The sequence below is a fragment of the Meles meles genome, chromosome 7, assembly GCF_922984935.1.
Source record: "Meles meles chromosome 7, mMelMel3.1 paternal haplotype, whole genome shotgun sequence".
NCBI classification, from domain to species: domain Eukaryota; kingdom Metazoa; phylum Chordata; class Mammalia; order Carnivora; family Mustelidae; genus Meles; species Meles meles.
In genome coordinates, this window is record NC_060072.1 from 6,865,205 (window position 1) to 6,889,700 (window position 24,496).

Here is a 24,496-nt window from a genome sequence, read left to right on the forward strand (position 1 = left end):
GCCCAGAGGTTTAAGAGGACATGCTTAGGGTGTGGCAAGGAATTCTGTCTGACCAAACCAGTGATGAACAGATGTGGAGTGTCAAGAGTTCCAAAATGATGTGACGTAATTTGTAGTTTGAATGCTGAGTCAAGAATTTAGATTTTTATCCTGAGAATAGATTTCCTATGAAATCTCTATTTCAGAAAAGAAAGGGTATTTTAATACCAAACGAGTATAAAAGAAAAAGACTTCAGAGCTTAAACTTGAATAAAGTCAACTTCATAGAAAATTCACTATATTACCCTTATTTTTTACATTTCACCATGGATCAGAGGAACCTTCATCACTGTCTGACAGTGTCCCACAGACTGATCTTTGGGGACCACCAGCTGAAGGCTGGGGTGTTAGGATGGTAAGACTTGATTTTTGGACAGATCTTTCCAGCGGTGGATGGAAACTGGTTGGAGGATGAGCAGCTGAAAGTGGGAGGCCAAGTCAGAGGTCAAGTGAAGGGTCTGTCCTGCCAGTTCAGTGGACTTAGGGCCAAGTCGAGGATGAGGATGGAGAATATGCACAGCAGTTTGACAGCAAAGCCAGGTCAGGTCTCCTAATGCTCAGTTTAGTGATTTTTGCACCAAAGCACACTGTAATCGTTATTGTAAAACTGAAACGAATATGCTAGAGTTCCACACATCCACCCCCCCTTCTCCTGATATATAAAAGAAAGGAGCAGTCTGCATGTTAGTAAGGTCTGCTGTTCTTCTGGCACTCAGATCTGACAAGGCCTCAATCTCTAAGGAGGCAGATATGTGGGGCTCCTCCTACTCCCCAAAAAAGAGGATGCTGTCAGCGGCAGTGGGGCTAGCACAGTGAGCACAAGAGGTGCTGTGCAGTGGCTACCGACATAATCTTCGGCGCCAACCATGGCAGAAGCGGTTGTGCTAGCGTCTCTGAAGGCCAGACCACACCTGAACAGGCAGAGAGCAGGACGCGACACAGAGAGGAGTGGCTGCTACAGTGAGAGACTTGGGAACCAAGCCACATTGGAAGGAATGAAAATGTTCACCTGAGATTCTGTCTCTCTCGGCACAGTGCTGGAGAAAAAGGAACAGGAGTGAGGTTTGGGAAATGGAGGGACATGACCCATCTTCATAAATAAATGTATAAAGAGGAAACACAGCCAGCACCACAAAGAAGGTATCATAGTTGCTGAATGAATGAATGAATAATACGATGATTAAATTGTTTTATGTTATACCAAAAGAAGTCTAGGATAGAGGAACTCCATGGGGGCAGAGAACATGTTGTAACTATCACCATATCCACAGCAGCACTGAGGCCTCCCTGGCATGGAGCCGAAGCTCAGTGACTTTCAGCAGAGGGAAAAACTTCAGCTCTCAGCCCTCCCATCTGCTGTTCCTCCGGCCAAGACGTTCCATGAGCCTCCTTTATCTGACGCAGACCTCTGCGAACATGCCACCTACTCACAGAGGCCTTCCCTGACCACCTATCCAACATGTACCTTCTCCCCCCATCATCCTCTATCCTTTTGCCCAGTTTGTTTTCATAGAACCTATTGATTCTTGACATTGAATCTATGTGTTTATTGTCCACCTCTCTCATTCCATGAGGACAGGATGTTGGAACTCTATCACCAGCACCTGGAAATAGCCTGGCACACAGCAGATGCTCAAGAAATATTTCATGAATGAAGAAACAAAGAAATGGAACAGGCCATTTCAAGTATTTTGAGCAGAAATCTCCTGAGGTAACCAGCAGAGCGCGAAACTTCTGCTATAAAGGATGTTACAGAGGAGATGGCCTGGATGAGGAACTGGACTTGATAAGCTCTGGAGTCCTTCAGGACCTTAGAGTCTAAGGGTCCAGGAAGCTTGGATTCTCTTGTTTTCTGATTCTATTATCTCACCTCCCTAAGTGTTAGTCTCTAGTCCTACCATTCCATGATTCTGTGGTTCCTCTGGCAGCTTCTAGCAAAGAGGTCATAATTACTGTGATATTAACTCACTACCCAGCCAATCAACAAAGGCATCCAGAGTGTAAAAAGATCACCATGGACCTGAGGAGTGGTCAAGCCACAACATCTTACCTTCTTGGGAAGGTGGGCCTGTCTTCTCTGGAGCTGAGAGGAGGTTGAGGCTCATGCAGTAGAGGAAATTGGAACATACCTGATTTAGGGCTGAGTGACTTAGAGCGTGGAAAGGAAGAGAGAACAAGAGAGGACATTGTGACTTTGGCTGGGACAGCATTATCCTTGCCATATACTGGGGCACCACTGCCTTGTGCCAAAGCCCAATGAAATTCTAACCACGGCTCTGAAAGAAGAATTCTGGACATAGCTGTGAATAATTTATATGGAACCTGCTGCCACAGCTATAATGTAGACACATAGGCATTGACTAAAATTCAAAGTTGAAAAAATAAGTCAGGGAAGGCTACCGAACTCCGACTTAACAAAACATAGCAACAAAAACAAGTGCTCCTAGACCAGGAAAGAGCTTGGGAGCACTAGGGGAGGGAAGCTATTGAACCCAAGACAGGTAATTAAGGAGATCTACACACATCCAAAATTGTGACTCTGAATCCAGATAGATCCTTGTATTTGTATCCCCTCCTGAAGGTTGGGTGTTCTATTCAGAGATATGCAAGGAGACCTAGTCACCGCACTGTGGTCGCCTTGCAGGTTGTAGGCAGTAACAAATGGGATCTGCCGAGTACTGCAGAGACAGGTGGCAAATCATAAATGGGAAGGAAGAAAAGGCTACTGCAGAAACGTTAACAAGACAGACTAAAGTCTCTATTTTGAACAAGAGAGTTTCTCCTCTGGAAATGCTGGGCTGGCAGCAGCGAGGACAGGACTCTCCATGGACACTTCTTTCATACCTTCAAGGGCTTCCAGTTCCCCATTTGTAAAATTAGGGGTTAGACAAATGATCACCAAGAGCCTTTCCAGTTTTGACGTAACAGGTGCCCATCCATGTGTCACATGGAATGAATGTCTCAGCAGAACCAGACTAAATAAAAGCTACAGAAGCAAGTCGGGTTCATACCACCAGCTTCTGAGCAATTCTGACACTGTCAATCCCCTCACAGTCCAATGACTAATAAACCAGTCAGAAATTTCCACTTGTCCAGTCAAGGACACTGGCCCCTTGGCCACCAATTTTGCCTGAGACCAAACGTACCTCAGGCTGTTGCGGAATCTTGCCTTCAGTTCCAGGGTTAGTCGTATGAAAGATGAAGAAGCTTGGGAGAAGTGGGAAGCAACCAGAAAGCAGTTTAAACTAGATTTATTACATCGTCATCCCAGCCCATACTGATCACATCCTCTGCTGCCTTCCCAAATCAAAACCTCTCCCAGTGAGACTTCTCTCAATAAAAATCAGCACCATCCACCTAGATGGCAGCCACAAGCCAAGGCATTACCCTGAGCTGTTCTCTCTCCCTTCTGCCCCACATCCAACCGTCACAACCCCCCCCCCAATACTGCCTTGGTTCCTATCATCAGAGTTAATACAAGAGTTTGAATTATTTTCTCCAGTCTTGCATCCCTCTAAGTCATGGTTCATACCAAATCAAAAAGGATCTTTCTAAAACAGAAAGCTGAGCCTATCACTCCTCTTTTTTAAGACTCAAAGTTTCTAGAATAAAGTCCAAATTTCTCACATGGCCAACAAAGCCCTCCATGACTGAGCCCTGGCTACTCCTCTGTGGTAGACCTATGCTATATGGTAGACTGTATAGTAGACTATCTGCTATGTGACAGGAAGAAAGGGAAAGGCTTTAAATGATAAAGATAGAGGCAAGCATTGCATAAAAATTCAGGAAGCAAAAAAAAAAAAAAAAAAAAAAAAAAATCAGAAAGCAGGCTCCAGAGCCAGATTCCCTGAGTTTGAATCCTGGGTACACCACCTCTAGTGCAATCCTGGTCAAATTATTCAACCTCGGGGCGCCTGGGTGGCTCAGTGGGTTGAGCCTCTGCCTTCAGCTCGGGTCATGATCTCAGGGTCCTGGGATCGAGCCCCATATCGGGCTCTCTGCTTGGCAGGGAGCCTGCTTCCTCCCCTCTCTGGCTGCTGCTCTGCCTACTTGTAATCTCTCTCTCTCTCTGTAAAAAGAAAAAAAAATAAAAGCCTTGCAAATTAAAAAAAAAAAAAATTATTCAACCTCTCTGAGTTTCAGTGTGCTCCTTCATAGGATGAAGATAATCATAATACAAACTTTCTAGGGTTTTTCTGAGAACTAAATGAATTAATATGTATAAAGCACTTAAAACAGTACGTGACGGGGGTTCCTAGGTGGCTCAGTCGGTTGAGCATCTGACTCTTGATTTCAGCTCAGATCATGATTTCAGGGTCCTGGGATCAAGACCTGTAGGCTCTCTGCTCAGCGGGGAGTCTGCTTATCTCCCTCTCCCTCCACCCCTCCTCCCCTCCTCCTGTTCACATGTGCTCTAAAATAAATAAATAAATCTTAAGGTGGGGGGATAGTATCTGGGGCATCTGGGTGGCTCAGTCGATGAAGCATGTGCCTTCAGCTCAGGTCATGATCCCAGGGTCCTTGGGATCAAGCCCAGCAAGGGGCTCTCTGCTCAGCTGGAAGCCTGCTTCTTCTGCCTCTCTCCCTGGCTTATGCGCTCTCACTCTCTCTCTCTACCAAACACACAAACAAACAAACAGTGTCTGACAATAGTAAGAGGGTCATAAATGTTAGTTGTCATTAGTTGTTAATTATTACTCCCTTTCTCTCTACTCCCTTTCTGCTTGGGCTGTTTTCCCCTTCCCATTCTCACCATCACTAATACTAAGGAAAATAAAGGAGACTCTAACTCTGACTCCGGGACTTATTCAGCAGATTGAAGTATTTACAGGTAACAACTGGACAAGTGAGAAAGGAAGCTTTACACTTGAGAGGGAAAAAATGACTGGTGAGAGAACAAAATAAATAGATGCAAGAAAGCCTGGAAAAGGCTGAGGGAATCAAGAACCATTGGGGTTCAATTATAAGAAGGCAGTTCAGTGTACAGCTAGACAGCAGCTTTCACACAGAGTGCCAGTTCCCCCCCGGAAGGCATCTGGAAGTCTATGGGACTTCAGGTGTCACAATGACTGGGGGTACTTATGACATTCAGCACTCAGGCGTCAGAGATGCTAAACGTCTTGAGAAGTCTGAGGGAATATCAAGTATGGAGAACAACATGGAAAGACGTGTATTGTGGGACTGGAACTGGAACCTCCTTGACATTCTTAGAGAAATAGCAATAAATCTGAGAACTTACTTTAAGGACCTTCGGTTGTTGGATAGTACTGCCTTCCACTCAACACTGGGCAGAATATAGATATTGACTCTGAGTGATCACATAAACCTCCTGCCCACAGGTTATGCTCTCTGAATACTCCGAGCACCCGCCTCCCTCCCGACTTCCACACTTGCCTGATGCCTACCGAGCTTCTTGGAGAACTTCTCCTTCATGTGGGGAGCGATGACAAACAGACTGTGCAGAATCGAGAGGAAAACTTCCATCAAGTTTGGGTGGGTGGCCTGCTCTGAGTGCCTCTGCAAAGAACCAGGAGGGAGAACACAGCCCACCAGAACTGAGCCTCTGAAGAAGAAAGCATCAGCAAAACTGGCATTAAATCTAGCAACAATAAACTAACCCCTTTCACTTGAAGGGCCCAAGAAAAGCTAGGGAGCCTGAAATCACAAGCCTGCATCTAAGGATTGTATCCACCACTTAATAAGTTGTATAAAACGCATTACCTCTCTGGGTCTCCCTGTACCAAAAGGAATAAGACAGTAATAACAACAAGACCTAGCTCCCAGAAACAAATAAGATCTGATGTGTAAAAAAGTACTTTCTAAACTATAATGCAGAGTGATGCTGAAGTTTCTTTCTTTCTTTCTTTTTTTTTAAAGAGGCTCCACACCCAACATAGGGCTTGAACTCATGACCCTAAGATCAAGTCACATACTCTACTGAGCCAGCCAGGCACTCTTCCCTGACACTCAAGTTTCTATGACTATAGCCATCAATAATAATCATATAGTTTGTAAACTATCTTCACATTTATTTTTTTAAGATTTTATTTATTTGACAGACAGAGATCACAAGAAGGCAGAGAGGCAGGCAGAGAGAGAAAGCAGACTCCCCGCTGAGCAGAGAGCCCGATGCAGGGCTCGATTCCAGGACCCGGAGATCATGACCTGAGCCTAAGGCAGAGGCTTTAACCCACTGAGCCATCCAGGCACCTTGCTCACATTTATTTTTCCTTTTTTTTAAAGATTTTATTTATTTATTTGGGAGAGAGAGAGAGAGAGCATGAGAGGAGAGAGGTCAGAGGAAGAAGCAGACTCCTTGCTGAGCAGGGAGCCCGATGCGAGACTTGATCCCGGGACTGCGGGATCATGACCCGAGCAGAAGGCAGTCGCCCAACCAACTAGCCACCCAGGTGCCCTACATTTATTTTTCATGTGACCTCTGTGAATAAATCTTTAAAAATCTTTAATTAATAAATCCTTAAATAAATCTTTAAAAATCTTTTTAAAAAATCTCTAAAAAATCTTTAAAAAAAATCTTTAAAAAAAATGGGGTCTCAGAGACATGGTTCTAATAGATATATTTCCTTTGGTTTTTAAACAAAATTTTTTTTTAAGATTTTATTTATTGGGGCACCTGGGTGGCTCAGTGGGTTAAAGCCTCTGCTTTAGGCTCAGGTCATGATCTCAAGGTCCTGGGATCGAGCCCCACATCAGGCTCTCTGCTCGACAGGGAGCTTGCTTCTCCCTCTCTCTCTCTCTGTCTGCCTCTCTGCCTACTTGTGATCTCTGTCTGTCAAATAAATAAATAAAATCTTAAAAAAAAAAGATTTTATTTATTTGACAGAGAGAGAGATCACAAGTAGGCAGAGAGGCAGGCAGAGAGAGAGGAGGAAGCAAGCTCCCCACCTGAGTTGAAGGCAGAGGTTTAACCCACTGAGCCACCCAGGCACTCCACAAAAAATGTTTTTATTTAGAAATATAATACATGCTCATTAAAGAAAATGTATAAAATATAGAAAAGTAGAAAGCAAGAATAATATAATTCTATCAATTACTTCAAAAATTTTTTTAAATCTTAAAAAAAAAATACCCCAAGCCCCCAAACCCCAAAGTGTGGTATTTAGAGTCTATCCAGTTCCAGATCTGACTCTAACACTTTGTAAGTCAAGGAAGAGGACAGAGCAGATGAGGAACCAATGTGAACTGCCCAAGTGTTACTGCTAGTGAGTGCCAATCAGAACGTGCTTGCAGTCCACGGCTCCTGACCATGACCCACCTGAAGACCCCCGCATGCCGGCTCAAAGGCTTCTTCCAAGAGGTCGCTGCCTCCAGAACCAGAGGATGCCTCCCTGCTGCCACCTACTGTTCCAAGTAGGTGTACGGAGGCGCCCTGACTAAAAGGCACTCTGCAGGCTCACCTCAAAGAAGGCAGGACTCACCCAAAGTCAGCCAAGCCGTCAGACACTCCGGACCCAGCTCTTCCTACCACCCCCATCTCAAGTCGGCTCAAAACGAAGCTCAGGTCTCTCTTCAGAGTGGCCAAATTTCATTGACAGAGTATGTGTGTGTTCCTTAGTGAAGCCTGAATCACAGACCCTCGCCACTGTTCTTCACGCATCATAAAGACGCATGGGTTCGAATCTCAGCACTGCCGTACGCTTGCTTTACGACTACTGGAACGTGACAACCCCATCTTTAAATTGAGGCGGTTATGGCACCCATCTCCAACAGTCACTGGGATGACCGAATTAGGTAATGAATATGAAGCACTTATCACGCCATAAACACTGCTTATTTATTATATTACTACTGCTTTCTACTTTTTCTTGTTAATGTACGATGAAATACCACACTTTGGGGTTTGGGGGCTTGGGTTTTTTTTTTTTTTTTTTAAAGATTTATTTATTTATTTATTTGACAGAGAGAGATCACAAGTAGGCAGAGAGGCAGGCAGAGAGAGGGGAAGGAAGCAGGCTCCCTGCTGAGCAGAGAGCCCGATGCGGGGCTAGATCCCAGGACCCTGAGATCATGACCTGAGCCGAAGGCAGTGGCTTAACCACTGAGCCACCCAGGCGCCCCAAGATTTAAAAAAATTTTTGAAGTCATTTCAATATGGGGCTCAAACCCACAACCCCAAGGCCAAGAATCGCACACTCTACCGCCTGAGCCAGCCAGGTGCCCCTACACTTTGTTTTTAAAACCAAAGGAAAAGTGTCTGAAGAACAATAGCACTAAGACCGTCAGAAGGTCTAGGTGAGTACCCGCATTCTTGTGTCTCTTGGCCTGGCTCAGTCTCAAATCCCTCTCCTACCAAACTTCATGCTATCTGTGGCTCAGGGGAACCCACCATCACCATGGGGATACAAAGGGAGTCACAGGCAGTGAGAAGAAATTCGGAGAAGGCCTCCAAAGTGTCTTCCTTCTCGGCACTGGGAGCTGTGAATGGGTTCTCCTGGGCTGAAGGCTCGCTCTGGAATTCCACAGCCAACCTAAGGAATCAACATGTGAGTGTATCCGCTACTGTCTATGCAACATAAAGGTCAGAAGCATCCTCCCAGAGCTCAGGGTTCTGGGAAAGTATCCCCATCATCAGATCTAGAGAAAATTCAAGAGGCCTCAATGACAGAGGACCTGGTCCTTGGCCACCCGTCCAGCTGTGTGCTCCCCACTCCCTCTCCCATAGTGTAGGACTCTCCTGACCTATCACATGTACCTCCCCGAACACACCACGCCACTTGCTGTTTCACATCTCTTTGCCTTTACAGATGCGGGTCTCTCTGCCAGGAATGCCTTCCCGAGATTTGTGACACTCTAATGAATCCTACATACATACACAAAACTGCCTCTTCCCCAAGAGACTGTAAGCTCCTTGGGGGCAGGAGTCAATCTGACCTTATCTTTCTACTCCCACTGTCTAGCTACAGGCCTGACACAGAGTAGACTCAACAGACACTTGTTACTGTAAATTAAATTAGTCCAACAAGCATTCAGCAAACACCTATTGGGCAAAGTTATTTGGGAAGAGTAACAAAGTTGAATGAGACAGAACCTCATTGAACGGTAACAAAAACTTCACCAGGAGGGAATCTTTAGAGACCTCCTACTCTAGCTCCTCTTCCTCAAACCTTCTCTACACACCCCTGCACGTGCACACACACACACACACATCCCCAACCTCTGCCCCTGCCAAGCTGCTCTCATTATGCATTGCAGCAAAGCATCAGAAATCAAGTGTTGCTTCTAGAACTTCATCCTCAGTCTGATTCTTCTCCACCTCCACCCTCCGCAATACTGCCTCAGACCACAGAGGGTTGGTCCCTCACCTGCAGGCATTTCTAAATCCCTCCAGAGTGCTCAGAAGGAACGTTCCCCTTCGAAGAGTGGCCCTCTCTGAATCTCTGCTGGAGGCATGGCCCTGAAGTGAGAAGGAGAGGGGAGCATCTCTTAGTCAAGTACCTACTCTGTGTCTCAAACTGTGCTTGGAGGACCACAGACCTCTTCCTCCCCGCACTGGAGTCTGGCGTTCCCATACACCTAACCTTTCCAGGGGATCTTGGTTATATTCTCACAAATCTAGTCATCCAATAGCTCTTTAAAAAATGGCAGCAGGGGAACATTAACTATCTGTCTCCCTGTGAGCCACAGGACTGGCTCTGTTCTATTACATGCAGAAAGCTGTCACCAGCTGGTGGACATTAGCCTAACTGGCTCTAACGCCCGTATTAGTTGCTCCAAAACACACAAAAATCCCACCCTGTCAGGTGTGATAAGCTTAATTTCCAAAGCTAATTTTGAAAGACATAACCAGCATTCACATTACCCTTATCCTTTCTGATATTTTAAGTGGTGTGCCATTAAAAGCCAACAATTTCAATACATTGCACATTGGTCAGATACTTTCCAAGATTCTAGTAAACCAAGCCTTAACTCATTCTGTGAGCATGTTTACCATAACTGCTTAGACGATATAAAAGACAAAGAGGTATAGTATAGTAGATCTGGGTACAAACACCCTGGGATTTACTATCCAAACTCAGATACTCGCTAGTTTCGGACCTCAGAGAAAAAGTATTTAACCCTATGGCTTCAGTTTCCAAATCTGCAAAGATGAGGAGAGCAATCATGAAGCTTCATAGCTCTGCCATTAGGGGAGAAAAATAACACCTCGTTATAGATGTTTTTGCATGAGAAAAAGTTATAAAGAGGTATATAAAGGTAAGGGAATTATCTTCTTAAAACACCTCATAGCATGATCTCCAGAAGAAACAGGCTGCATGCAGCGTACTGACCAGGGGCCTCCTGTTCAGCGGGGTCTGGGAAAAATCGGCACAGCGGCTCAGCATGGCTTCAAGCAAAGCCCGCAGTTCCCTGTACTGCACCGGTGGGACACTCTGGTGGTCCTTCCTGCAGCCAGAGAGACAAAGGCAAGCTTAGAGTAAGGCAAGGGGATTCCAAGATACCCTCATGTTCTTAGGCAATGGGAGACAGTGTGATGGATCAGAACATGGGTCTAGGATCTGATAAAAATCCTTGCTCCAATACTTGTCTAGCTGCGTGACTCTGTGCATAGTCCTCACCTTCCCTAGCCCTCAGTTTTGCCATCTATTAAATGAGAGGTAATAGCACTTTCCTCATAGAATTATTTTAAGGATCAAATTAGATAATGTATGCCAAGCAGTTATGATGATGCTTAATAGATAGTAAGCCCTTGTAAATGACAGCTGGGACTATCATTGATGTTATTAAGGAGACGGAGGGCTTTCTCATGGAGGAGAAAGAAATACTATCTAGAACCGAAGGTGCAGGAAGACATGAAATGGCCACCACCCTCAAATTAGTAATAAGCTCTCTTGGGAAAGAGAGATCAAATTTGCTGTTACCTTGGCAAGGAAAACCATGATCAATAGGGAAATATTATCAGAACTCAGACTTTATTTCAGAATAGAGAAGAACTTCCTACGAGTCAAACTCTAGAGAGGTAAAGGGGAAATTCTAGGTGGAGCAAGCTCCCCATTCTTAGAAATTACAAGCAAAGACTAGAAACTAGTTTTGGAGATTGAATCATTCTGAGTGTGGCATAAATGTGGAAAGTAACACTTAGGGTCCATCTGAACTTTCATATTCCATAGATTCAGGGAGGCAAGAGTCATAGATTAGTCTAACTGTGAACTCCAAGAGGCCAGAGACCAGCTGTATCTTTTTACCTGAACAGAACTAGATGCCTTATAAACTGATGAAAAATGTAAAAAGATGTTAAATGAATGAATAACCACTCGACAGGGTATAAGGTAGCTGTATTTGTTTCCTAGGGATGCTATAACAAATCATCACAAAATGCATGGCTTATAGTGACAGAAATTTATTTTCTCATAGTTTTGGGAGATAGAAGTCGGAGATCAAGGTGTTGGCTCCCTCTAAAGGCTCTAGGGAAGAATCCTGTCTTGCCTCTTTGCTACTGGTGGTGCCAGCAATCCTTGTCATTCCTTGCCTCATAGCTGCATCATTCCACTTTCTGCCTCTTCTTCACAAGGCCATCTTCCCTGTGTCTATTACACTGTATGTCCAAATCCCCCTCTCCTTATAACGGCACCAGTCTCTGGATTTACCAGCTGACACTGTGTGACCTCATTTCCAGATAAGGTCACATTCACAGGCTATAGGTAGGCATGAATTTTAGAGGGATGCTATTCAAGCCAGTGCAATAACTAAGGGGAAATCTATGTCAACCCTCATCCCCTGGGCCTTTTTTGAACACTGAGAGTAATCTGTTAGGCCTTCTAACAGGCACTCAGTTCACTGTATATAGTTAAGCTTTGATTTCCCCTTTCCTTCTTCATTTCTAGAAGCTCTAAACTTTCTGTCCTACAGTGATTGTCAAGTCCTGGGTACCTTCTTTAAATTCTTTTCAGCAGTTCTCATTCCTTGTTCCTCCTTCCAATTGGGCTTCCCAGAGACCTACTGAACCACTCTACTTCAGAGGGATCACTTCAGTAAACATTCTGGGAAATTAACATGAAAAATAAAATCATCTAAAGATTAATAACCAGCCCTCTACTTGGCACTCTCCACAATTCTGACCCAACGTGCTTTCCCAGCTTCTTCATGTATTACTCTCCTCCACACAACCTGCTGGCCAGACTAGCTACTGTACCCTAAGTAATCCCTACACTTTCCCACTCACAAACCTAAATCTCTTATCCCGCTTAGCACAGCTCAAACATCACCCACCTCCTGCCTCAAAGGTGCTACCAGTCCCCCAAAGCACTGGCTTCCTGGGAGACTTCCAGTTCTACCTGGGCACCTCTAATTGACACTGTTCTGCCTCTGTGCCTTTGATACCCTGTCAGTTTACTCACTGGGATTCATGCCCCAGATTTAGAGATTCAGATCCGGGGAAAGAGGGGGAAAAGAGACAGACTGAAATCATTGTAATGTAAATGTTATTTTATGTTTCCATTTTTAGACCCCACCTACAGTCAAATCACAAAGACTTAAATATGGTTACAGAAGAGACTATAAATATTAACAACCTTGACCATGTAAAATTAAAGGTACAGCTGACTAACACTGAGAAGGAGAAGGTGGGGAGGAGAAAGGAAAAGTCAGATGCTAATATACTCAGCTAATCAAGGAGGAAGTCAAAGATACTACTTGAAGCTGAGGAAACAAGAAATACAAGTTTTAAGTATACCATTTAAAGATTTGAAGAAATTAAATATTAATTAGCAAAAATGCCAAGGAAATGTAGAGAAGACAAAATAATAGGATCTAAATCTTGATCTTTCTTATTGGTGACTCAATGAATAATGTCCTAAATTGATAAAGTGACAGAATTATAAGCATATTGTTTAGGTGCAGGGAGATAATCACCAGAACTAAAACCAAAATGAGTTACAATTCATTTTCTTTAGAAACTGGGACAGGGAACTGTTCTTTTTCATTATAAACTTATATATTTTATTTTTTATTGTTTGAATATATTAGTTTGTAAGATTTTTGGAAAGGAAAACATGGAAATAAAGTAAAAGTTATTTCACAAATAAATACAAGTTTTCTCCATTACTTTTTTTTAAGATATCAAGCATCTTGCTAAGGAATACTTTACCATCCTGACTCTAGGATCACTTAGTTTTACCATCTATTTTGACATCCTTCATTCATACGCTTTCAGGAGTGAGGCATACAGTTGTGAGAAAACTTGACATGGTCCCTGATCACTTGGACATTATATTATAGTGGGGACAGACACAAAACGAATGAATAAACAAGAACTATTCAAATGTTTGGTAGGTGCTATGACAGCCTAATAGGTCAGTTAGGGAACGATGCTCTGAATGTGACCTGAATGATGGGAAGAAGCCAGTGGTGCAAAGATTTTAAGGAAGAGCATTTCAGGCAGAAAGAACAATTTGTAGAAAGGAAATAGGGGCAAATTCTGGACTAAAACAGAAGACTGAAATGTTTAAAAAATTACATCCACAGAATAAACAGAATAAAATTTTATTTGAAAACATGAAAGTGGGGCACCTGGCAGGCTCAGTCAGAGGAACATGTGATTCTTGATCTCAGGATTATGAGGCTCACCCCCACATTAGATGTAAAGCTTACATTAAAAATTAAAAAAAAAATACAGGGAATTGGGAAGAACTCTTCCAAATTAAAAATATGAAAGCAAAAAATAAGACACACAGAAGTGTTGAAAGATAAAGTCAAGAAAATTTCCCAGAAACTACTGCATAATGACAAAAATATGTAAAACTGTCAGAAAACAAAGAAAATTAGAGGACCAGTCGAGATCCAACATTTGAACAGCAGTTCTAGAAAGACAGTAGAGTAAATAGAGTACTGGAAAGGAAAAAATTGAAGAAAATTTCCCTGACCTACAAGACAAGTACTGCCTGGAAGCTTCCCTGGCTTGACCTGGCCCACGGGGCATACAGAGGTGGAAAGTTCAGTCTGCCTGGGTCTCTCACCTCAGAAAGGCGGAAATGGCCTTCACTGCCTCAGCAGCCACCTCCAGCACAGGGCTGCTTACTGCTTCTTGGAGAGCTCGGCCAGCATCTCTACACATGGCTGAGCTGGTAAACAGCTTAATCTCCTCTGGCTGCCTGAGAAATGGTAAATGATCAATGAATAAGTTAATGCCTATCATGGACACAGCCAAGAACAAACACATCTTTCCTTCTCCAGTCTGGCCCCTACAGGCCTGACACCCCATCACTTTGCTCACCGAGTGAGGATCTCGGCAAAAAGCAGCAGGCCCTGCTTATGCAGCTCTGTGTTGTTCATCCGGAGGCTTCCCTGTAGGCTCCTCACCACTGACTCGATCCCTACTCAAAATGATGACAGAGGCCAGGGATCAGTGCTTGGTAGCTCCTTCACGGCCTGCCCAGGAGAAGTGAGAGGCTTTGGACAGCACATATTTGCTGGTGGCCCCTCATGGAGGGGCCCTGACACGATTGAATGGAGGGGATGGGACTGTGAGATCTTCGAGGGCAGGCCATTATCTGATTCATCTCTGTCTCCCTGAAACTCAGCACAAGACATAGCATAGTCCCTGGTACTTGAAGTATTTAGTAAATGTCTACTGACTGAGTTGTGCCTTTTCCACTAGACACACTCACATTCCTTCTCAAAGAATCGGGTCAGACCTCCACTCCTCCTGGAAGCCTTCCCTAATCCATTCAGGCAGAGCTATGGGCCTCCAGTGAGCTCCCACACCTCCTATACTTCCCTTTGGCAGAGCCCTAATTGGCTCATTTGCATTTCTCTCCCCTTCAGGGGACAGGGGCCACGTTCTAGGTATCACTAAATCTCTAAGTCCTAGCCTGGTGCCTGGCACAGTACAGGAACATAGAATATAAAATGAATGACCGAATGTGTCCAGTCTAAAAATCCAGACATGATATAAAAAGTCCCAGACAAAAAAAAAAAAAAAAAAAAAAAAAAAAACACCAGGAAGGAAGAAGGGACAGTTTCAAAAAACTATGAAAGAATGAATAGGCTAAACTTAGGGACTAACTAGATGGACACATATCTGGAGGACAGGAAAAGACTGAATCCAAGACTGAGTAAAGTTATTCTTAAGGTACAGGAGGAATTCATTCAGGGGCTAATAGGAGTACTTTTCTCTTGCCAAACAAACAGACTTCTGCTAATCAGCGATGGGAACTGTCCGGATGTCCCTGCTTGCACATGGAATCTGGTAATGAGTTTGGGCTGATGGAAATGACTGGACCCAGCACTCCCTCCAAGGTGTAAGCCAGCCCCCCACCATTCTTACTGCTACTCACCTTCAAAGTACTGACCACCCTCGGGGGGGGGGCTGTGGGGTGGCTCAGTTAGTTAAACATCTGACTCTTCATCTCAGCTCAGGTCTTGATCTCCGGGTTATGAGTTCAAGTCCTGCACTGGGCTCCATACTGGGCATGGAGCCTACTTAAAAAAAAAAAAAGTGCCGACCACCACCCTACCAGAGCTAGGGTAGGCCTCCCACTACCAACCGTACACCGTGTGGCACTTGGAAAAGAAGAGTGGCTCTTCTGCCAGGAGTACCAAGCAGTTGTAGCTGGACCAGACAAGCACTTCGCTGGAAGAGGAAAGGTGCTCGAAGAGGAACTCTGGCCGGGAGAGGGGAGAAAACAATAAATGACAGTCCTGTGACCACGATCCCTTCACTACAGCTAGGGGCTTGGATCTATTCAACATCTCACACCTATTACGTCTGTTCACACACTCCATGAGATGTGATCATGAATTCACAGATAAACCTGGAAAATGACCTCAGGATTATGGTCTAACGTCATCTTTTTAACAGGTGAGGAATCTGAGACCCAGAAAGAGCTATTGTTAATGGCAGAGGTTCGACTGGAACTCAGGTCTCTTAAAACCCAGGGTGGGTAACAGCATGATGCAGAGAGAAGTTGTTAGAGCCAGAAAGGCTTGACTGCATAGCCTTCTCTGCCAGTGACTAGCCTTATAAGTTGACACTAGTTATTTCCCTTCTCTGATTCTCAATTTCCTTATCCATGAAACAGCCAAGTTGAGGACCTAAATGTGGCCTCTTTCCATCACCCCACACTAGGTGCTACCCCTAGATGGTCAAGGTCATTATAAGGAATCTGTAGCAAGAGGATTCACTTAATGAGGCCTTATTCTCAGAGTCTCTCCTGTACAACTGAGCTTGCCGTCAACCTATCTCTCCAGTACGCATTACCAAAAAAACCCCAATAGGACAGCTGCTGCTGCTGCTGTGACTCCAGGGTCTCCAGTCAGAACTCTGCGGTCCTCAGAAGAGAAGATTAGAAGGAGCTCCCTACCTGGGATGTCGGCATGGATGAAGGCTGGGGCATGCTTCAGAGGGGAGTGGACCAGCACTGCAGTCATACAGTGGGCACTGGCCACCTGCAGAGTCTCATCTCTAGAGAGGAGAAGCTGGAGAAACAGGCAACGAAAAGTGCTACAGTGACAGAGGGCCCATCCAGCGTCAGGCACAAGGGTGGTGCTGGGGGAGAGCTACAGATTATGGAAAGGGTCTCTATGAAGAACAGCGGGTGGGAAACAGAACAAAAGAACATAATGGCATCAAAGAACACTAAAACCATCACCAAGAAGGGTTTGGGCCTTCCTTGACAAAAGTATTTTCACAGCCCTCGTCTGGTTTTGATGCTTGCAACAAGCCTGAAAGGTATCAAGGGACCGTTCTACTGTGAGTCTCACTTTACAGAGTGTGCTGAAAAGAACTAACAATGCAGGCATGAGGCTGTTATCCTTAGAAATGGCTGTCTGCAAAGTTCATCTTTGACTGGATTTGGGAAGCTGGATCTCGGGAGAGCTCCCGCCACTCCCAGAACCAGTAATAGTGACTCTGTGACTACTCTCTGTACAAACAATGCAGTCTACATGCTGAATACCTGCCATCCTTCTGTGAGTCTGGAATTTTGATATGTGCTAGGTAGAGCGTGCCAAGGTGACTAGTCAGCCCCCAATAGAATTTCTGGGCACTGAGACTCTAACGAGCTTCCCTGCCAGGCACCATCTTACGTGTGCTGCCACAATTCATTGCTGAAGGAAGAAAGTGCATCCTTGTCTGACTCCACCGGGAGCGGACTCAGAATCCTGTGCCTAGTTTTCCGGAACTTTACCACATAAGCCTTTTCCCTCTGCTGATTTTGCTTTGTATCCATTTTGCTTTGCATCTGTATTAAATAAGACTATCTATTGAGTCCTCCTAGCAATCATTGAACCTCGGGGTGGTCTTGGAGACTCAGCCCACAGAAGAAGGAATTAAAGCTCATGGAGGTTAAGTCACTTGCTCCAGGCCACATAGTTAATAAGCGGCAAAGCTAAGGCAGAAACCCAGGTCGGCCACGTCCAAATATAGGAGTTTTCCTACAGGAGAGATGCCTCCTCCACTAAAATTTTAGATTAGGTTATTTCTCTACTCAAAATATTTCAGTGTTGGGGCGCCTGGGTGGCTCAGTGGTTGAGCCTCTGCCTTCGGCTCAGGTCATGGTCTCAGGGTCCTGGGATGGAGCCCCGCTTCAGGCTCTCTGCTCAGCAGGGAGCCTGCTTCCTCCTCTCTCTCTCTCTCTCTCTGCCTGCCTCTCTGCCTACTTGTGATCTCTCTCTCTCTCTCTCTGTCAAATAAATAAATAAAATCTTCAAAAAAATATTTCAGTGAATTTCCATTATACTCTGAGTAACATCCAAACTCCTACTGGACACCATATCTATTAGGAGTCCTGTGACACTTTCAGAAATCAAGGAAAGGGGACACCTGGGTGCCTCGGTCAGTTAAGCATCCGACTTGGTTTTGGCTCAGGTCATGATCTCACGGGATGGGACTGAGCCCCACACTGGGCTCTGCATTCAAGGTGTGGTCTGCTGCAGATTCTCTCTCCCTCTCCCTCGCGGGCGCTTGCTCTCTAATAGATAAAATCTTTTTTTAAAAAAATAAAACCTTCTTTAAAAAAAAATCAGGGAAAGGATTAACTGCAACTGCGGACTTTAAGTGTAGGAGAAACTGGCCTCCTATGGGAAAATGGTGAGTAGAACATATAACATGAGACAAAAGAGAGTATGTCTGGTTTTAGAGCTTCAGAAGAAAAGGACCAAGTCACGCTCATACCTGGTAGAGACCCATCTGAGGGCTGTAAGCTTAAATAAACCCATCTCAGTCACGTCAGGCTTAAAAAAGAACACAATTGACCAGCTTTTCTATTAGTATGTGAAAGAGTTTCTAAATAGTCTTAATCTTTATCTTGTTCTCTTTTATATAGAAAATGACATGTATTTCAAGATGCTATTGATGTAAGGCAAACCATTATTTTATATGCCACTAAAAGAAAAAGAGCTATAATTAAACTATGACACACTATTGATGGTAAAATGTCTTCCAATTTCAGAGCTGCTAAAAATGTGAAAAAAAATCTTAGAAAAATGCTCTTTAACTCTTAAGTAAAACAATGATTCTTGGTTTAAAGTGCATATTCCTTATTATGTTGAGAAAAAAAAAAACACTCCAATCCTACTTTTCCATCATACACAAACTTAACTATGAAAATGTATCTTTAAAAAAAAAATCCTAGGGGGCGCCTGGGTGGCTCAGTGGGTTAAGCCTCTGCCTTCGGCTCAGGTCATGATCCCAGGGTCCTGGGGTCAAGCCCCGTGTCCCACTCTCTGCTCAGTGGAGAGCCTTCTTCCTCCTCTCTCTCTCTCTCTGCCTGCCTCTCTGTCTACTTGTAATCTCTATCAAATAAATAAAATCTTAAAAATAAATAAATCCTATAGGCATCTGGGTGGCTCCCATGGTTGAGCATCTGCCTTTGGCTCAGGTTACGGTCCCAGGGTCTTGGGATCAAGCCCTGTGTCAGGCTCCCTGCTCAGTGAGGTGTCTGATTCTCCCTCTCCCTCTGCCTCTCCCCCTGCTGGTGTTCTCTCTCCCTCTCTCTCTCAAATGAATAAATATTCACTGGGTGTGGTGCAAAAACAATGAATACTGTTATGCTGAAAATAAATAAATAAAAAATAGATAAATAAATTTAAAAAAAATTTTTTTTAAAAGTAAAAATTAAAATAAATTAAAATAGACAAAAAGTCCTAATTGGGGCACCTGGGTGGCTCAGTCAATTAAGCATCTGCTTTCAGCTCAGGTCATGATCCCAGGGTCCTGGGATTGAGCCCTATATGTCAGTCAGTCTCCCTGCTCAGCAGAGAGCCTGCTTCTTCCTCTCCTGCTCCTTCTGCTTGTCCTGTCTGCTCCCCACCACCTTGTCAAATAAATAAATAAAATCTTTAAAAAGAAAAAAGGGCCTAGGGTGCTTGGGTGGCTCAGTTGTTAAGCATCTGCCTTCGGCTCGGGTCATGATCCCAGGGTCCTGGCATCGAAATCTGCATGGGGATCCCTTCTTGGGGGAAGCCTGCTTCTCCCTCTCTTACTTCCCCTGCTTGTATTCCCTCTCTCGCTGTAAAATAAATAAAATCTTTTTTTAAAAAAAGTCCTAATTATTTACCATAACTCATCAGGACTTGCACGATTTTCCCTCCTTAATCTCTAGACTCATCTCTGGCCACTTCACTTTCTACCCACCAGCCATCCCATTGGCCTCCGTCTGCTTCTGGAACACATCAAACGTCCCCCTTCCTCTGGCCTTTATTTGTTATTCTATCTGCCTGAAATGCTTTTCTACCTGTTCTTCGTATCACTGGCTTACTTACTTATTTTATTTATTCATTAGTCTATTTTCAGTTTCACTGAGCTACAACTGGTCACCGGCTCACTTTAATTCCTCAAGTGTCAGCTCAAGCATTGACCCTTCAGAGAGGCCCTGCCTGACCCCTCAGCCTATACCTGGCCTTCCTCACTATCTCGTTTCCTCTTTATTTCCTTTGTAGCAAAATAAGAGTTACTTTGCTTTTTCATTTACTTGTTCATAACCTGCCTTCCCCACTAGACTGTGCAAAGACAAGGAACTCATCTATTTATATACCACAATATTCCCAGTGCCTAACACAGTGACTGACATATCACATTGGTGCTCAGTATGTATCAGACTGAATGAATGAATCAACATTGCAACAGCAGGGACACAAACTTTGACAATATATTTCTAGGGACCTGAATTTTGGAAGAATAAGTTGATTATCAGCCAAAGCAGGAAGGAGTAGCATTAGACGCTGACAAAAATGTCAGAACAGCCGTAAAAGAATACATGTCAGTCTTCTCTTTATTTAAAATTTTGGTATTTTGTTCATTATGAATTTTTTGCATTGATTAAAAAAAAAAATACTGCACTGAAATACTATCTGTCTTGATTGCTGAGTTTTTTAGCATCCCTTTAAATTGTGCACCTGAGGCAGGTGCCTCCCTTATCTCACCGTAGCCACAACCTCGCTGGTTGCTGTAGTAAAATATGTTGATCACCCAAAATTGTCAAGAGAAGAACTGTCTCCATATGTGAATGGAGGACAGGACCCCTAAACCAAGAATCCTATCTCTACAAAGCCCTGTTCCCTAGAGAAGTGCTCTCATCTGTCCCTGCCACCATTGTGCTTTGTTGGTACACGGTGAGGCCATAAGAGCTTGTGCCCTGCTGAGCTTAAGATCAAATGTTCTAACTAGACGGTACCTTGGACTCCCTGATGGCAGCAACAAAATGAGCACAGAAAAGAACCCAATATGAGATCTTCTGGTTCAGAGACATAGGACTTGCTCTTCAGAGTTCACAGGCCCTGAGTGGACCCTTCTAGAGGCATCCCACAGAAACAAGGAGGAGCAATTTACGCTGGCTTTCTAATACCTACCTTATCTACCCCCAACTGCCCTTTCCCACTTCTGATCAGAGCTCCTCCTCCTTCCTGCAGAAGGAGTCCCACAATCTGGTCAATCAGTGATATCCCCACTATCAGATGAGGATAAGTAGTTCTGCCAAGCCCTGTGCTGAGCACTGCAGAGAGATAACGGCCAAATCAGGTTCTGCCTTAAAGAAACTCCCAGTAGAACAACCACAATATGGTGAAGTAAGTGCTGTGACATAAGGCACATTCTACCTAAAGGAACCAAGAGGACAAGGGAACCCTACAGGCCTTGAAGAATCAACAGACAAAGGAGAGGGGAAAAGTTTTAAGGCAAAGGGGAAGAGCATCTACACAGGCACAGAAACAAGACGTCCTGACACACGCAAGGCCAGGGAGAAGTTACATACGGCTGGAGCACTGGGCTGTGTGGGGTGGAAGAGACAGGTTAACAAGGCTGAAGGGAATGCAGGGTCCAGAGAAAGAGGGCTCTAGCAAGTTGTTTTATCCCTAAAATAACCGAGATAGCTTTGTTTCTGTTGATGCCTGTATTCTGCATTATCAGCCAGCCTAGATGTTAAGGAGAAGGTGTGTATATAAGGACTCACAACTAAAATAAAGCCTATAGTTGACCCCTGAGCAATATGGGTTTGAACTGCACAGGCCACTTACACATGGATTTTTTTCAATAAATACAGTACAGTACTATAAATATTTTCTCCTCCTTATGAATTTCTTTTTTTAGGATTTTATTTATTTGACGGAGACAGAGAGATCACAAGCAGGCAGAGAGGCAGGAAGAGAGAGAGGAAGAAGCAGGCTCCCTGCTGAGCAGAGAGCCCGATGTGGGGCTCCATCCCAGGACCCTGAGATCATGACCTGAGCCGAAGGCAGAGGCTTAACCCACTGAGCCACCCAGGCACCCCTCCTTATGAATTTCTTAATCACATTTTCTTTCCTCTAGCTTACCTTATTGTAAACATAAAGAATATAATAGATATAACATATAAAATATGTGTTAATTGATTGTTATCAGTAAGGGTTCTGGTCAACAGCAGGCTATTAGTAATTAAGTTTTGGGGGAGTTGAAAGTTATACGTGGATTTTCAACTGCATGGAAGGGTAGTCAGTGCCCAATCCCCTGTGTTGTTTAAGGGTCAACTGTACATCCAGTACTCTAATAGCATATTGTTTGGGCCAGGAAGAAAACACCTTGGAAACCTTAGATAGTAGAGATAGTAGTAATACAAGGGCCAGGAGACATTTGGGTTCCCTTGTTATTGAATCTAGAGACAAGGAATCACAGGACAATCACCTTTTTGAGCACCAAAGGCAATGAGGTCTTTCCCGGCGGCCCCTCAACACCCTCAGTACTTTCCGCCAGCGCAGACTTATTCATAATCTCGGACACAAAGAGATCATACTTCAGCAGCTGCTTCAGCAAACCTAGAAAACGAAAATTTTGGGAGGTGAGGCAAGAGGAGTATAGGTACCAAAGTACACCCAAGGTAGCCCCTCAGACATCTTCTGGAAACTTCTTCCTGTCTCCTTAAACATTCCTAAGTATTTTGTGGGTTGTTTGTTGTTGTTGTTTTTAAGATTTTACTTATTTGAGAGAGCACAAGTGGTGGGGGCGGGTGAGGCAGAGGGAGAGGGAGAAGCAAACAAACTCCCCACTGAGCACAGAGCCTGTAGGCCCCTAGGACCCTGAGAACATGACCCAAGACAGTGTCAGACACTTAACATACTGAGTCACCCGGGTTCCCCAGTACTTTGTTATTTTTAATGCTGTTATAAATGGGATTGTTTTAACTTCTTTTTCAAATAATTCACTATTAGCATTTAGAAAAACAACTGATCTTTTATCCTGTGACTTTACTAAATTCATTTATTAGTTTTTAACAGTCTCTTGGTGAAGTTTTGGGGGTTTCTATATATAAAATGATAGCATCTACAGAGACAGTTATATTTCTTCCTTCCTAATTTTGATGCCTTTTATTTTTTTTTTCTTGCCTCATTGTTCTGGTGAGGACCTCTAACCCAATGTTGAACAGAATCCCACACTTTTATGTACCAATACCATGACAACACTTACCACACTGGGCTCTAATTGTCCACATCTGTTTTCTATACTAGACTATGAGCTGCTTCAGAACAGATCTTGGGTTTGGTCATCTTTATGACCCTAGAGCCTGGCCCAGGGCCTGGGCCAAAATGAACACTCACCATGTGTGACTGGACTGTTCATAACAGAGCTCTTGGCCTAAACCGTGAAAAGAAACTATTGTCACTTAGACTATGTTTTTCCCTGTAGATCCTGCTTTGGAACAGGCCTCGCCCAGTTTCCAATCACAGTGGCCATGTGCTCTGTCCAAAAAGGGAAAGCTCCCTACTCAGAAGCATTTGATAGATCTTGTGTACGTATGTAAGGAAGCAGCAGGAGAGAGGCTGAATGGGTACACTGGGGCTCCTAAGGAGCCTCAAATAACAAGTAGAAATACCTACACACCACCCTGGAGGCCAGAGATACCACAGAAGATTTTTCAAATAGGAAACTGAGACAACGCGAGCTGTGCAGTGTGAAGAATAACTTGGCAGCAAAAACAGGACATACTAGGACAGGCAGTAAAATCCTGAGGTAGAAAATTGTTGTGCCACTTTCCTTCTTCTTTTCCTTCCAAAGGCAACATTTTTTTTCTTTTTTTAAGATTCTATTTATGTATTTGAGAGAGGGAGTGTGAGGGAGATAGAATGAGTGGGGCAGGGGCAGAGGGAGAGGAAGAAGGACTCCCCACTGAGCAGGGAGCCAACATGGAGCCAATCCCAGGACCCTGAGATCATGACGTGAGCAGAATCAACTGAGTTACCCACGCGCCCAAAGGCAAAAATTTTGAAGATGCCACACCAACTCCAGTCATCTGTCACCATCTGTGCATCTTCTGTTCCAAACCGAAGACTTCTATCCTTTGCAAGGCACCAAACTTCCCCACCACTAAAGAGCCAACATCTCAAGTCCTCAAGCAAAACCTCAACAGCTTTCTCTCTTTTCTCTCCAAACCTATATCTTACCCAAACAGTTGATCTGTAGCTCCTTTGTCTGGGCACCATCCAGGGTAGAAAGGAAGAGAGGACACAGCTTCTCCCGGAAATGGCCCAAAAGTATCTCAGCAGCCACTGGTGAGGAGTACAGCTTCCCATAGAGGTAACAGACAGAAGCTTGCACCCCCTCATTGGGGTACACCAAACCTCTCAACAGATGCTCCATCAGGTCACCTGTCCATAAAACAGTATGAAACTGCTGTATGTCCGCTGTACGCCAGCTGTGTGTCAACTGCGGTATGACACTCCAGACTATTGTGCCCAGCAGGGTAGTCATAGCAATCCCCTATAATCCCCCATAATAAATGATTTCTGGGCACTTAATTAGAAGGGAAAAGCAAATCTTAGAGAAGTGCAGTGACTTACCCTGGGGTAAACAATCTGTGAGATATTTATTTGCTTTTTACTGATAGAAAAAAATGCTTCTATATTGCAGAACTAATTCCACCTTTCACCCAAAGGAAGGTTCAAAATAGGTATTTAATTAGTTTGTACTAACATAGTGAATTAAAATGGCTCACGACCAGAGTCAAGACCTACTTTTTTCGACTTGGCCAACGTA

At 44.1% G+C, this 24,496-nt stretch overlaps 1 protein-coding gene across 1 annotated transcript in view; it reads right to left on the reverse strand.

Annotated features, from left to right (window-relative positions):
- Positions 1-24,496, reverse strand: part of MEI1 (meiotic double-stranded break formation protein 1) — a 76,227-nt gene that overhangs the window by 43,643 nt on the left and 8,088 nt on the right. Inside the window, exons 6-17 of the mRNA XM_046012678.1 lie at positions 23,905-24,108; positions 22,151-22,281; positions 16,359-16,473; positions 15,543-15,659; positions 14,270-14,369; positions 14,013-14,147; positions 10,329-10,443; positions 9,363-9,454; positions 8,387-8,528; positions 5,445-5,556; positions 3,186-3,246; positions 2,090-2,187 (exon numbers count right to left, since the gene is read on the reverse strand). Coding sequence (XP_045868634.1) covers positions 2,090-2,187; positions 3,186-3,246; positions 5,445-5,556; positions 8,387-8,528; positions 9,363-9,454; positions 10,329-10,443; positions 14,013-14,147; positions 14,270-14,369; positions 15,543-15,659; positions 16,359-16,473; positions 22,151-22,281; positions 23,905-24,108 — 1,422 coding nt within the window. The remainder of the gene's footprint in view (positions 1-2,089; positions 2,188-3,185; positions 3,247-5,444; positions 5,557-8,386; positions 8,529-9,362; positions 9,455-10,328; positions 10,444-14,012; positions 14,148-14,269; positions 14,370-15,542; positions 15,660-16,358; positions 16,474-22,150; positions 22,282-23,904; positions 24,109-24,496) is intronic.